Raw genomic sequence first — 14,732 nt, 5'->3', positions numbered from 1 at the left:
TGTACCAGAAATGGTCCGGATTCTTCTCATATTTAAGGAAGTATCCCCAACAGATATCTATGGATTCTGGCTCTTTTCACGCAGTGGAAATCTGTCTACATCCTTTAACAGTCAGGCTGCAACCTCTCCACCATGACCAAGATCAAAAAGCTTTCGAAGGACACCAGGAACAAGATTGTAGACCTGAATAAGATTAGAATGAATAAATTCATGATGAGCAAGCAGTTCGAGAGAAGAGATATAAAGACGCCTGACTGCTCCCTTAAACAATCAGGCAGTATTTTCCCCACCATGACCAAGACCAAAGAGCTGTCGAAGGACACCAGGAACAAGATTGTAGACCTGAATAAGATTGGGATGAACCATTTGACAATAAGTGAGCAATTTGCAGAGAAGAGATATAAAGATGTCTGCCTGCTTCCTTAAACAATCAGGCAGTATTTTCTCCACCATGACCAACACCAAAGAGCTATCGAAAGACACCAGGGACAAGATTGTAGACCTGAATAAGACTAGAATGAACAAATCCATGATGAGCAAGCAGTTTGGAGAGAAGAGATCAGCTGTAAGAGCAAAAATGGATGAAACACTGGCAATCTCCCTCCATCTGGAGCTCCATGCAAGATCTCATCTGGTAAGCCCGGAACTGGTCACTGACCTGTAGAGTGCTTCGAACCACAGTAACAAATGGTAATTATTTAAAATCCTGCAGGTTCTCCCTGCTTAAACTGACACATGTCCAGAACCATCCAAAGTTCTCCAGAAGGATTGGTAGAATGTCATGTGAAACCAAATTAGAACTTTTTGGTAGAAACGCCACTCGATGTGTTTTGGAGAGGAAGAATGCAGAGCTACATCCCAAGAACACCACATCTATTGTGAAGCATGGCGGTGGAAGCTTCATGGTTTGGGGGATCTTTTCTGCAAAGAAGACAGAAGGACTGATCTGTATGAGGGAAATGATGAATGGAGCCACTTATGGTGAGATTTTGGGCAAAAACGTACTTCCATTACTGAAAGGAGGAAATGTGGCTGGACCTTCCAGCCTGAAAACACACAGCCCGGGCAACAAAGGAGTGGCTACATTAAAAAGCACTTTAAGGTTTCCTGTTGTCTTTTTATTGTAATTATTAACTTGGTGCCTCCTGTAGACTTTTTATTATAAATATTTAAATTATTGATGTTAGAAGATGTCCTGTTTTAATCTATATGTAACTTATTGCCCTGTTGTTCTGTTTCTGTATTGCTGATGCGTAATCAGGTTGTCGTTGTAAATGAGAAATTGTTCCCAATTGACATACCTTTATGAATAAAGGTAAATAATAATCACAGCTCTTAAGAAGATCTGGATGGAGGAATGGGCCATAAATTGCAACTATAGTGTATGTAAACCTACTCAAGACCTGCAGGAAACTGTTGTGTTCATGTATACTCCAGGCCACTAGGGGGTGCTGGAGGAGAAAGAGAAGAAGAAAGGACTGGAATACAAAATGGAGAACTGTTGTTGAAACATTGATAAAGCTTCTGTAACTCCGTTCGTCTTCTTAATTACAGAAACCTCTGTCATTGAGATCCATTACAAAGTTCTGAGGTGAATTACTTTAAAAATCAAACAACGTAACTTCCTGGATTTTTTTTTTTCTTTTACATTTAAACCTATAATGATGAATACATCCTCATCTTTTTAAGTAGGACAACTTGCAGATTTGTTGACTCCTGAATACTTCTCTGGCCCGCTGGTAGAAGCGATTTTTACGTGTGTTTTGCATAACTAGCACTTTGCTTTGACACAATAATTGCAGTTAGTTAGAGACAATGGAGACTCATCAATTATTCTACAGTCCATTGCCTCTAGCAACAATTTAAGTGAAGTGTTAGAGGTTGATTTTCTTAAGACAAAAATAAACTTGCTGACAAAAAGACGGATGTTGCTGTGAGAGCTCATGCTTCACACTAAGTCGTCCCAGGCTACTGCCTGGTAGTCCCCAAGCAAAATCTCAAACACATGAAGTATTCAAGTCCAGTCTTACCAGAAAAGACATGTTTGTCCACAATATATAACAAAGCAACAGTTTCATGGTTGTGTTTGCTACATAAAACAATTTCCTTAGCCTGCTATGTCTCTTTCAGGGTCACAGGGTTACAGTAACAGTTTCTTTGATTAATTTGCGATAACACATATTCATTCTTTTCTATTAATCGCATGTGTTAATGTTCACAGCCCTAATTAAAATGCTACTCTAACCCATCTATGCATCTTCTGAACCTGTTTTAACTCCTTTCTGGGTGAAGAAGTCACTGAACTCAACCCAGCAGCTGTTGAGCAAAGGCAAACCCTGAACAACTCCTCCATCTGTCACACTCACATCTAGGAGTCATTCAGAGAAACAAATCAGCCTATGAAGCACGCCTCTGGACTGTGGGAGGATCCCGGACTAACCCCCGCATGGACAAGGGGAACGTGCAAACTCCACTCAGAAAGAACCCAGCCAGGATTCAAACCACAGCCTTCCCGCTGTCAGGTAAGAGCGCCAACCACTGCTCCATCAGGCCGCCGCTCCAACCATTTCATGCTGATATTTACCAGAGCAAAGCGGAGCAGAGGAACGATCTGGACAGTGTGGGAGGAGCAGAGAAATGAGATGTGGAAAACATCTTGTGTGGGATGGGACTCTTCAGCGTGAGGACTAAAGCTTCTGAAGCATCAGAAATCGACATTTATATGAAGCTGCTGTACTGTACACCTAAGGGGGGAATCTTGAAAAGACAAAAGAATCACTGACTGTTCATTCATCAAGTAGCTGGAGCCTATCCAGCTGGTGATCGAGGGGCATTACAGGGTCATTAGTCTGACAAAAATTCACATTTTGAACATTTTGAGCCTTTAGATTTTATTATTATTATTATTATTATCTCCACATTTGCAAAACTGAGTGAAAATGATGCAGCAATAAACAGTGAACATTTAAAAAGTGTTGGATTCAGAAAAAAGGAGGAAGTCTAAGATAACTATCATTCTCGGATTAGTGATTCAATCGAAAACCAAAAAAAAAAAAAGAGTTGCAATCATTTGCGCTGAAGTGATACATTTAGTCTTTGTGTAAAATCTTATTCAGTCAAACTCAAGAAGTTTCATAGTTAAGCTTCCCCGTGAAAATCTATTTTTACAACATAAAAAGGTCAAACTGACATTGACTCTAACACAATACAAGCATGACAACCACAAGAGCAAGAGCAGGAATGCTTTTACTTGAACAGCAAAAACAGAACTGAGTCCATTTTTACTTTACCTGTGAGCTACACAATAAAGTCGGATATTGCAGCAATAAATAAATCGGAATTAAACATTTCCAAGGACAATTTTAATTTAAAAACTGTTTTTTTGAGTGTTTTGCAGCACCTCATCTAAAGCGTCACAGAAATATATTTTTAAAAAGTACATTATGTGGAAACAACAGGTAAAAAGGCATCTAATTTTTCTTTTTCAGCATGAATTAGAGCTTGACCCATCTTGAGCACATCCTCATGTTAATATGGCAACGATATAAGCGTGATGACAATTACACAGCGAGATCATCTAAAACCACGACACCAAAACATTCTCCTCATGCAACAAAATGTTACACTGTAGAGGTGGAAATACAGGGAACATCTGTATTAGTAGAATTACTGACAAAAAACTCTTTAAACTTCTTTACACTTTAATGAAAATCATGTTTTTGAAAACATGTTCTTGTAGCATTTTTCTTATGGTGGAGGGAAGAAATTAAAGGGGCCAGACCGTGAAAAAACATTATTTTAAGAGTATTATACTGTTCATTCCTCACTATAAAGAACCACAAAGCTGTATTTTAATTTTAAACAGCATACTGCCTGATTGTTTAAGGAAGCAGTCAGACGTCTTTATATCTCTTCTCTCCAAACTGCTTGCTCATCATGGATTTGTTCATTCTAGTCTTATTCAGGTCTACAATCTTGTCCCTGATGTATTTTTGAAATATATGCTATTGGTCCTTCCCCTCCGCTGTTCTCATTTACCACTCATCCAAACTTTTCTGCCCCCTTTTTGCCGCATTAATATATGTTGGTGTAGCTCACGGGTCTGCAACCTGCGGCTCCATGGCGGCTCCTCGGTCAAACATGAATTAAGTCAGGGAGACTGCTGACCCAGGCATGTTGGAGTCAGCAGCTCCCTGATAATGGTTGTCTAACCAAAACTACCTAAAGAAAACAAATAAACAAAGCTGGCAAACTAAGACTACCAAGATCCAACCCCAAACTAAAATAACAAAACCCAGCAATGTGAGACTACTTAGGTCAAAGAGGAGAAAAAGAACAAAAAAGTAAAAATAAAATAAAAGTAAGGATTACTTAATTAGCTGAAGAAATCTTGTTTTCTCAACACTACCTCCAGACTGCACCGATTTGACCAAAACAGCATCTAAAATCTTTATTTTTATTTAATTACAACAACAGAAAATATGTTTTAATCTCCAAACGTTGAAACCAAGACAACAGAATTCTTCCTCCGTACCTGAATTGACACATCGCTGTACGATCCTCCTATAACCCCAGAGATGGCCAGTGGGACCTCTTTCTGGATGGGCCTGGAGCCGTCGGGGCAGATGAAGCCCGGATCGTGGACCTTGGTGAGGGACGCCCTGACGAAATCTAGAGACTGCTCCAGAGCGTAGGTGTCCTTGGAGCAGGTGTCTAGGATGTGGGCGCCCAGCTGGAGTCCGGGGAGGATGCGATCGCTGGCGTTAATCTCATCCAGCGCCAGCAGCATCGCTTCCAGCCTCTGGATCCCTCTCTCCTCGTTGATCTTCCCGCAGTCCTCCGTCCCGTCGCCCTTTTCGTGCACAGGGAACAGGCCTCCGATCACCAAGTCGCCGTCCATGATGATTTCGCGCTTGGCCGCAGGCGGCAGTCTGGACATGCTCGGCAGAACTCCTGGTATCAGCAGGTCCAACATGAACATGTGGAGGGGCCAGAAGTGGGCAGAGGGGGTCCCACAGAGCACTGTTTGCAGCATGGTAAGATCAGGTAGCAGGAAGGAGTTCAGTAATGAAGAGGCAGATGGAGGTTCACTCAGTCTGGGGGGAGTTTACATTTAGGCTCTCTCTCAGTCTGAACAGCATGTTCCTGCAGCAAACAAGAAGAAGAGATTATGAAGGATGCATCTGTCGGCATCTTAATCTATCCGTGAGACAGATGCTCATGAACACAAGCACATATGTTTTAAAAGGAATGACAAATTCCAATAACTATTTTTTATACTTATATTGATATTTTTTTTCTCGTAATCAAGTAGTTTGTTGCTAGTGCTGCCACAAGCGACTATATTATTAGTCGACTAATTGGGTCAAAGTGAATTTAAAGCACACATATTAACCATCATTAGCTTTAAACTAACTAAAAACTACATATAAAGCATTACCTGCGACAATGCTAGTGTAAATTCTGTAAGCGGAATTCGGCTACTGAAAATACTAGTGCTGATAGCTGAAAATGCTGAAATTGATGACAAATCGGTGACAATACGACACTGAAGTGGATAGCTGAAATCACTGAAGCTGATTGCCAGCTAAAATATTAGTTAAATGCCAAATTAGCCTAAAAAAATGAAAAAGTCAAAATTAGTCAAAACAGCTGATATTCAGCTGAAATATTAGCTAGACTCCATAATAGCAACAAAAAACAGAAAAAAGTTAGTATGCAGCTGAAATATTAGCTAAAGAAAATAACCTAAAAACTGAAAAAAAAATATAAATTAGCCAAAATGGCTAGAATGTAGCTGAAATATTAGCTAAACTCCAAAAAAGCTTAAAAAAATGGAGAACTCCTAAATTAGCCAAAAAAAAGCTAGCATGTAGCTGAAAAAGTAGCTAAACTCTAAAATAGCATAAAAAACTGAAAAAATCCTTAATTAACCAAAACAACTAGCATTTAGCTGAAATATAAGCTTAACTCCAAAATAGCCTAAAAAAACTGAAAAACTAAAACAAATCATAAATTAGCCAAAATAGCTAGCATGTAGCTGAAATATTAGCTAAACTCCAAAATAGCCTAAACAATGGAAAACTCCTAAATTAGCCCAAAAAAGCTAGCATGTAGCTGAAAAAGTAGCTAAACTCTAAAATAGCATAAAAAAACTGAAAAAATCCTTAATTAACCAAAAATACTAGCATTTAGCTGAAACATTAGCTTAACTCCAAAATAGCCTAAAAACTGAAAAAAACTGAAAAAATCACAAATTGGCCAAAACAGCTAGCATGTAGCTGAAATATTAGCTAAACTACAAAATAGCCTAAAAAACGGAGAACTCCTAAATTAGCCAAAAAGAAGCTAGCATGTAGCTGAAAAAGTAGCTAAACTCTAAAATAGCATAAAAAACTGAAAAAATCCTTAATTAACCAAAAATACTAGCATTTTGCTGAAATATTAGCTTAAATCCAAAATAGCTTAAAAACTGAAAAAAATGAAAAAATCACATATTAGCCAAAACAGCTAGCATGTAGCTGAAATATTAGCTAAACTACAAAATAGCCTAAAGAATTGAGAACTCCTAATTTAGCCAAAAAAACTAGCATGTAGCTGAAATATTAGCTAATCTCCAAAATAGACTAAAACACTAAAACAATAAGTATTAAATAGTCCAAAATAGGTAGCATGTAGCTGAAATATTAGCTAAACTCCAAAATAGCCTAAAACACTTTAATATTAACTAGTCCAAAAAGTTAGCATAATGCCGTTATAACTTTCAGCTTTCCTACACTCTGACTCCATATTATATAAAGTAACAACAAATCGACTATTATGTTAGCTGTTGACTATTTTAATATTCAATTAGTCTAATTGTGGCAGCCCTATTTGTTACAGAAAAAAACTAAATGTCACACGTTAAAAAAATGTATCTTTGTGTTCAGTTTAGTGTGGTTTATGTTAATAAGGAGCCAGGTATGCAAATGAGCTCAAAGTGTAAATGTCAGGTGATCATGTTTAGACTAAAAGCTATGCTGACTCAAACTTATTTTACTGTTACAACACACACATTTAAGGAAAACTCTTGAGTGACGCATGTATATGTATCTAAGACTATGGAGTCGATATCATATTCACTGTGGTTCTCCTCAATGGCTGGGGTTGCCATGGAAACATTGTGTGTAAAAAAATAAAAAAATAAGGGTGGTACTGCAGGGGATATGGGCAGTGAGACATGTATGCTAATAGAGCTTCCTATCATGTCGAGGTTACAGGTTTAGATCTCCCCAGGAATTGTTTTGATGTCTGAATGAGAGAGGTGAGCTGCTTCGGCGCGGAGCTTTTCCAACCTTCTCGTGGATTAAGAGGGTCTGTTGACTTTCAATGAGTCCGAGCTTGCAACCTCCTCAGGATTATTATCAGCACGTAAGTTTGTCGTGCTGCACTCGTTCCAGAATATTGCAGGGGGGATTTAAAAAGGAAAAAAAAAACTTTATTGGCATCAGTTTGACAGAACTTGGCGGATAGAAGAAGCAGATATTTGCAGTTTCTCCCAAACAAAGTTCTTGTTTCCAAAAGGATTTAGTGTTTTTTTGAGTCTCCCTCCAATAAAAATCATGTTTTTTGAGTTTTTAACATTTATTAGTGTCATTTTTCTTTTGAAATTGAACAAATGCAATAAGAAATCATTTTGTTTTTGCATTTTCTCCTTTTAAATCTATCAATCAAACTGTCTTGGACAGACTCTGTTTGAATGAATGATCTTCTCTCCATCAACAGCTCTGCTGCACATGCACTAAACCCTCATCTGTTCCTAGTGTCTAGTTCAGGTTCTGGAGAAGAGAAGATGGTATCTTCACATTGACTGCAGTCAAATGAGCCGCCGTTCACATTTCTGTGGTCAAATCAGCATCAGTAGATTTTTGTGTGAGTTTCATCCAATACTTACGGTAGCAGGACTGAGAACGCTGGAAAATCTCCACCAGACTCCACGGAGCTTCTTGATGTGACCACGGAAATGTGAACGGCGGCTCATTTGACCGCAGTTGGAAAGGATTGTAAATCAATGAAAGAGCATTTTGATGTTAGCTTTCATTGCTTGACCTTTATGTAGCAGCGGCGAACATTTACGCTAGCAAGACACAAGGTGGAAAACTCAGCTCCCAATGCCACGCCCCCTCAGAGGAGATTTTGGGAACAGAGGCTTCAGATCAACATGAAAAAATCTATTTTAAAACGTTTAGGTTGTGGGATTTTGGTTAAAAATGTCAAATAATAATTAAAATATAATCATTATAAAAACTGGGTTAATTCTAAGTTAAGCTAGAATGTTAGCAACTTGCTAGCTTTCTGGCTAATTTGGCATTACCTAAGTTTTTATTTTAAACTAATTTTGAGTTAAGCTCGTGTTTTAGAAATGTGCTAGCTATTTTGGCTAATTCTGCATATTCTAAAGTTTTTTGGGCTAATTTTGAGTTAAGATAGTATATTAGCAGCATGCTAGCTATTCTGGCTAATTTGGCATATAATAAAGTTTTTTGGGCTAATTTTGAGCTAAGCTAGTATTTTAACAACCTGCTAGCTTTTTTGGCTAATTTGGCATCTGCTGAGTTTTTTTAACTAATTTTGAGCTAGGTTAGTACATTAGCAACATGCTAGCTATTTTGGCTAATTTAGTATGTACTAAAGTTTTTTGGGCTAATTTTGAGCTAGGCTAGTATTTTAGCGAAATGCTAGCTATTTTGGATAATTCGGCATATTCTGAAGTTTTTTGGGCTAATTTTGAGTTAAGATAGTATATTAGCAACATGCTAGCTTTTTTAGCTAATTTGGTGTATACTGAAGTTTCTTGGGCTAATTTTGAGTCAAGCTAGTATTTTTAGTAACATGCTAGCTATTTTTTCCCAATTTGGCATCTATTGAGGTTTTTTGGGCTTATTTTGAGTTAAGCTAGTATTTTAGCGACATGCTAGCTTTTTTGCTAATTTGGCATAAACGGGGGGTTTTGAAGCTGATCTTTAGTTAAGCTGATACTTAAGTAATGTTGCGATTTTTTCATGAAATTCCTCAAATTCTTTACGTACTTTCTGCAAAAAAGTTACAGTATATTAAAGATTTTGTGTTTAAGCATTACCTGCAACCCCCTCAGGTGTTAAAGGGTTAATACTTCAGAATTTGTTTTTTTTATTAATACAATAATTGCATAAATTTTTAGTTTAAAAAAATGTCATAGGAAGACTTTAAACAACTTTCCTTATTATACTCTACATAAAAATATATTTTTTCATGATTTTACAAGTTAGGAATAAGCACAATAATAACATTGGGCCATTAATGAGAATAAAATAAAATGATCTGGAGGGCCAGATAGAGTTACCCGGGCCTTGACTTTGACACATGTGCTTTAGAGGCGTGGTTTCACAGTTGGAGATGCAACTACAAAAACACTGCAGCTGCACAATTAAAGCAAGTAGCATGGACCGATGTCCAGCGAACACTACAATTTACAGCACGCATAAAAAGTTCTGAGTGAAAACTGTTTCAATAATACAGAATACACTGTAAATATGAGGCTTAGGATCTTGTCCAGTCGGATTCAGGCTCAGGATTGGTCCTATTATTAGAACAAAGGTGAGAATGCATCTTGAAGAGTTCGACATTAGGAATCTAATTGCTTTTCTATGCTGTCTGCCGGAGCAGATGGCTGCAGTGACTAGGTCACAGTGTGAATTAACGGTGCAATATCGAGCAGCCAATTAGGCTGACCTACGCAGAGTAGGCCGAAGTTGGACATTTGGAAAAAAACATTGTCAACATCGATAAACAGCCAATAAATACTGAAGGAACCTGTTAGATTTAAAGATATATTAAGGATTTTCTTAAGAACAGCTTATGTTAGCGTTGCCATTTTAAAAGTTTTAATAGTTTTTATTATGTACAATTAAAATCATCATAAAGCACCCATAAGGAAGTGTTGGTTTTGAACCATCGTCTTCTGCATTAAAGCTCCTGGGAAGAATTCTCAATGAAGATCTGAGACTACACTTCCTTTGAGAAGATAGAAGACGTGTAAACACCAGATTTACTACAGAGATTTAGCAATGGTGGCATGAAAGGAGCAATCGTGTCATTAAAAACTCAAATTTATACCAAACAGGAAAAGGAAACTTTGAAGCAAATGGTGGTAAAAAAAAAAAACAAACAAATGTTCTAATTCATGAATGTTCACAAAAAGGTGATTAAAACCATTTTTTAATCTGTTCTAACTTTCACTAAAAAATACATGAAATGACATTTCATCTAATTGCCATATATGCTGCTGAGGTTGAGTAATGAAAACATGTTTGTCTGACATTTGAAATCTGGCTTCCCAGTTTAGAATAAATGCTGCGATAAAAATAAAATTATGAAAAAGTGCAATGTTTTGCTCACTTTTTTTTAAATTAAAAATGAACTACAGCATCCGGGGGTACAGTTAGAAGCGAGATGCCCCAATTCCAAAAACTGTTAACTCGCTCTTTCATCTTCCTCCACAAACTGATAAAAATGCGAGATTTCCTGCATTATGTAATCAGTTTGTCTCTCCACCTGGACTTGTCAGATGAAGGAATCGGGATGACCAGCTGACTGTGTTTGCACGCGGATCAAATGCAGGATTTGATCAAACATCCCCAAAAAGAAATCAGCGGAGAGTCTGTTTGTCTGTCAATCCGGTGGCTGGCTGACACCTAAATTCTTTATGCGTTTTTGACGCCTGGGAAGGAGAAACAAGCTGGCATTTACCAGGATGAGCTTCCCAGCACACAACCGCTCTTGTTTGTTATTGCTGGGCAGCAACATTCAACTAAGACGCTGCTGGTTTCTGTCCAAATTAATTGTCTTTTTGAACCTGAGAGGAATGTTTCTGCTTCATTTCACTCTGGCTGACCCTCTGATAAAAAGCGCTCATGATTTACGCAAACAAGAAATTAGTTTTTATAATATATTTATTTCATTTGAGAATAAACAGCCTTGATTATGCTCCATGGAGAATTCCAGGTGTTTGCAGCTGCAGCTTTCTATCAGGGATCCCTGGATTAAACATCATTTTTGCACAAAAAAAGAAAGCAATGGAACAAAAGATAACTTTACGCATTGCATTGAAATAAGGCTCAAATGTGTTGTGCGTAATTTTACGCGAATGGATAAACATATCGGGGATTTCCTGTGTGATCAGAACCTGATATGATCAGATTGTTTTAATCAACTTCCACAAGAAGAAGCAGCAATAAAAGGCGAACTGGATTTGCTACATACCGTTTTGATGTTGCGTTCCCGCGCGGCTGTCTCTGCAGATCCTCCTCGCGCGTCAGCAGACCTCACACACGAGCTTCAGGAGAAGATCACAATCCAGATGCGGCCGACTTTGGGCATGTTTGGCGGGCAGCTGTTGGGATCTGTCCGTGGTCCTGAAGTGATGCTCTCATTGGCGCGTCTTGCAAAGAAAAAAAAAAAAAAAAGAGCAAAAAAAAAAAAAACTCCTCGCAGTCTCCTCCAACTTGTACCTCCCAGTCAATCCCGCACAGCACGCACCAGTCACGAACGCCCGCACGCACCGAGGGATCAGAGGAGGAGGGAGGAAGAGGAGGAGGGGGGGTTCTACCTGCCGCCGCCGCCAAAATCAAAACCAAACATTCAGCGCGCGACGGTTCGTGTCCGCAGCTCACCAACACGCAACTGCTCCATCTGACCATGAATGAGCGCGCGGGCGGACGCGCAGCCTCCCCCCTGACAACCACAGCGCGCATATCAACACTTATTGCAGCATGGATGGAAACAAAAATAAAAAAAAAAAATACATAGTATTTTTTTTCAATGAAAATGATGCATTTGACAGACATAAGGAGTAAGATTCTCCCTGCAGCTAAATTTAGACTGAAAAAAAGGAAATGTTTTTTCTACCACTCTGAAAAGATGACAGCTTCCTCATTCACATCCATCTCATTAAAAGCTGAACCACACTTCACATGAGAGGCACCACTTCACCATCACAAGGGCCGAGCTTCCCGCACTGGAGCAGGGCCCCCTCTGCAATCCCCGCAGTACAGGGAGCAACTCTCTCCTGGAGGAACACGAACGCGTTCCTGCATGCTGCAATGAAAGAGTAATCATGTTTTTATGCTTTCCTCATCGGAAGCTGTTGTATTAAACTCAATGAATAAAAATGTCAAAACAAAAATTAGGAAGAATTAGCCACTTTTTGGCTAACTTGGCATCTACTAAGTTTTTGGGCTAATTTTGAGCTAAGCTAGTATTAGCAACATGCTAGCTATTTTGGCTAATTTGGCAAATACTTAGGTTTGTTGGGCTAATTCCCTAATAAAGCTAGTATATTGGCAGCATGCTAGCTTTTTGGGTAATTTGGCATATACTGAGGTTTTTTTGGGCTAATTTTGAGTTAAGCTAGTTTTAGCAACATGCTAGCTATTTTGGCTAATTTGGAAAATACTGGGGTTTTTTGGGCTAATTCCTAGTTAAGCTAGTATTTTGGCAGCATGCTAGCTATTTTGGCTAATTTGGCATATACTGAGGTTTTTTGCGTTAATTTTGAGTTACGCTAGTATTAGCAACATGCAAGCTATTTTAGCTAATTTGGCAAATCCTGAGGTTTTTTTGGGCTAATTCCTAATTAAGCTAGTATTTTGGCAGCATGCTAGCTATTTTGGATAATTTGGTATCCACTGAGGTTTTTGGGGTCAATTTTGAGTTAAATTAGCATTATAGCAAAATGCTTGTTATTTTGGCTAATTTGGCATATACTGTGGTTTTTTGGGTTAATTTAGAAGTAAGCTAGTATATTAGCAACATGCTAGCTATTTTTGGCTAATTTGGAAAATACTGAGGTTTTGGGGCTAATTCCTAGTTAAGCTAGTATTTTGGCAGCATGCTAGGTATTTTGGCTAATTTGGCATATACTGGGGTTTTTTGAGCTAATTCCTAATTAAGCTAGTATTTTGGCAGCATGCTAGCTATTTTGGCTAATTTGGCATCCACTGAGGTTTTTGGGGTCAATTTTGAGTTAAATTAGCAGTATAGCAAAATGCTTGTTATTTTGGCTAATTTGGCACATACTGAGGTTTTTTGGGTTAATTTTGAGTTAAGCTAGTATTAGCAACATGGTAGTATTTTGGCTAATTTGGCAAATACTGAGGTTTCTTTAAACTAATTTTGAGTTAAGCTAATATTTTAGCAAAATGCTAGCTATTTTGGCTAATTTGACAAATACTGAGGTTTTTAGGGCTAATTTTGAGTTAAATTAGCATTATAGCAACATGCTAGTTTTTTTGGCTAGTTTGGCATATACTGAGGTTTTTTGCATTAATTTTGAGTCAAGCTAAAATTAGCAACATGCGAGCTATTTTGGCTAATTTGGCAAATAATTAGGTTTCTTTAAACTAATTTTTAGTTAAGTTAATATTTTAGCAAAATGCTAGCTATTTTGGCTAATTTGACAAATACTGAGGTTTTTGGGGTAATTCTGCATTAAGTTAGTGTTTTAGCAACATGCCAGAAATTTTGGCTAATTTGGCATCCACTGAGGTTTTTTGGGCTAATTTTGAATTAAGCTAGCACTTAAGCAAATTGCTATCTTTTTTGCCAATTCGTCATTGACTGAGGTTTTTCGGGCTAATTTTGAGTTAAACAAGTATTTTAGCAGCATGCTAGCTATTTTGACTATTTTGGCAAACACTGGGGCTTTTAAGGCTAATTCTTAGTTAAGCTAATATTTTAGCTTTGTTGCGATTTCTTTCATGAAATTTTTCAAATTGTCTGTGCACTTTCTGCAAACAATGTTATGCGTTACTGACTTCTGCCCACCTGACGGTGATTTAGATCTGTGGACTTTTAACTGTGTTAATAAACTTGCTACACTTGGAACTAGCTGTCTGCCTTATCTGTGACAATAAGACAACAGAGCAGGAGAAAGATCTGGAAAATCTAACAAATAGTGAAATCTGAAACCCACTACTAAACAAATGTGGAGTTAATTTGACTATTTTAATCATTCAAGGTAGTAACCGTCACATCTCTTTTGTGGTTTTAGATTTAAAGCTAAAATATAGTACAAAATATAAACACATTTGGGAAAAGTCAGGGTCCTACTGCTCCATAGATTTTTATTTCACAAAGTTATGACATTGCAAATTTAGAAAGTATTTTGGTACTTTTCTATTAAGGCTTTTGCCATTGGTCTGTATAATGTGGAATGCGTCAAATAGAATTTAATAGAAAAAGTTTTGCCTCCAATTTCACTCTATTTTTGCCTCGTTGAACAGCCCATCAAGAACTCAGGAAGCTGAAGTTCACTTCTACTCCAGTTGCATCTTTCTGCACTCATGCAAGCAAAACACGTGCCAGGATTTTACAGCAAAAGTAAAGAATCCTTCCTGGTAACAGTGGCAATTAAAAGCAGAGGTGGGTGCTGCTTGTTGAACGACTTCCTCAGCCAACAGACCAATTTTCTACTGAAATGGAATGGCAGTTTACATTGCAACACTTGAAGCCATGTGGGTGGCCCGCAGAGTTCAGACAGGAACATGCCAATTAATGTCGAGTGAAATGAAAGAGGACAGGAGCAGAGCCGGTGGTCAGCATACATTATGCTTTCTTTCAGCACTGACAAAGGCAGAACAACCATCCCCAAATCTACAATTACCTCTCTTTAGGGTATGCAGATGGGATCTTTTTTCAGTCTCCAACATTTATTG

At 38.0% G+C, this 14,732-nt stretch overlaps 1 protein-coding gene across 2 annotated transcripts in view; it reads right to left on the bottom strand.

Moving 5' to 3' along the window:
• grm2b (glutamate receptor, metabotropic 2b) overlaps positions 1-11,786 on the bottom strand; it is a 49,635-nt gene extending 37,849 nt beyond the window's left edge. The window contains exons 1-2 of one of the 2 annotated variants that reach the window (XM_036212049.1): positions 11,281-11,786; positions 4,535-5,145 (exon numbers count right to left, since the gene is read on the bottom strand). In XM_036212049.1, coding sequence (XP_036067942.1) covers positions 4,535-5,035 — 501 coding nt within the window. In that variant the 5' untranslated portion in view covers positions 5,036-5,145; positions 11,281-11,786. The remainder of the gene's footprint in view (positions 1-4,534; positions 5,146-11,280) is intronic. The other variant, XM_024269914.2, reaches the window with a different exon arrangement.
• Positions 11,787-14,732: the final 2,946 nt, after the last annotated feature.

Source organism: Oryzias melastigma, linkage group LG5, assembly GCF_002922805.2.
Source record: "Oryzias melastigma strain HK-1 linkage group LG5, ASM292280v2, whole genome shotgun sequence".
NCBI classification, from domain to species: Eukaryota; Metazoa; Chordata; class Actinopteri; order Beloniformes; family Adrianichthyidae; genus Oryzias; species Oryzias melastigma.
Note: the sequence above shows the minus strand (reverse complement) of the source record. Positions and strands in the feature narration are given on the sequence as shown.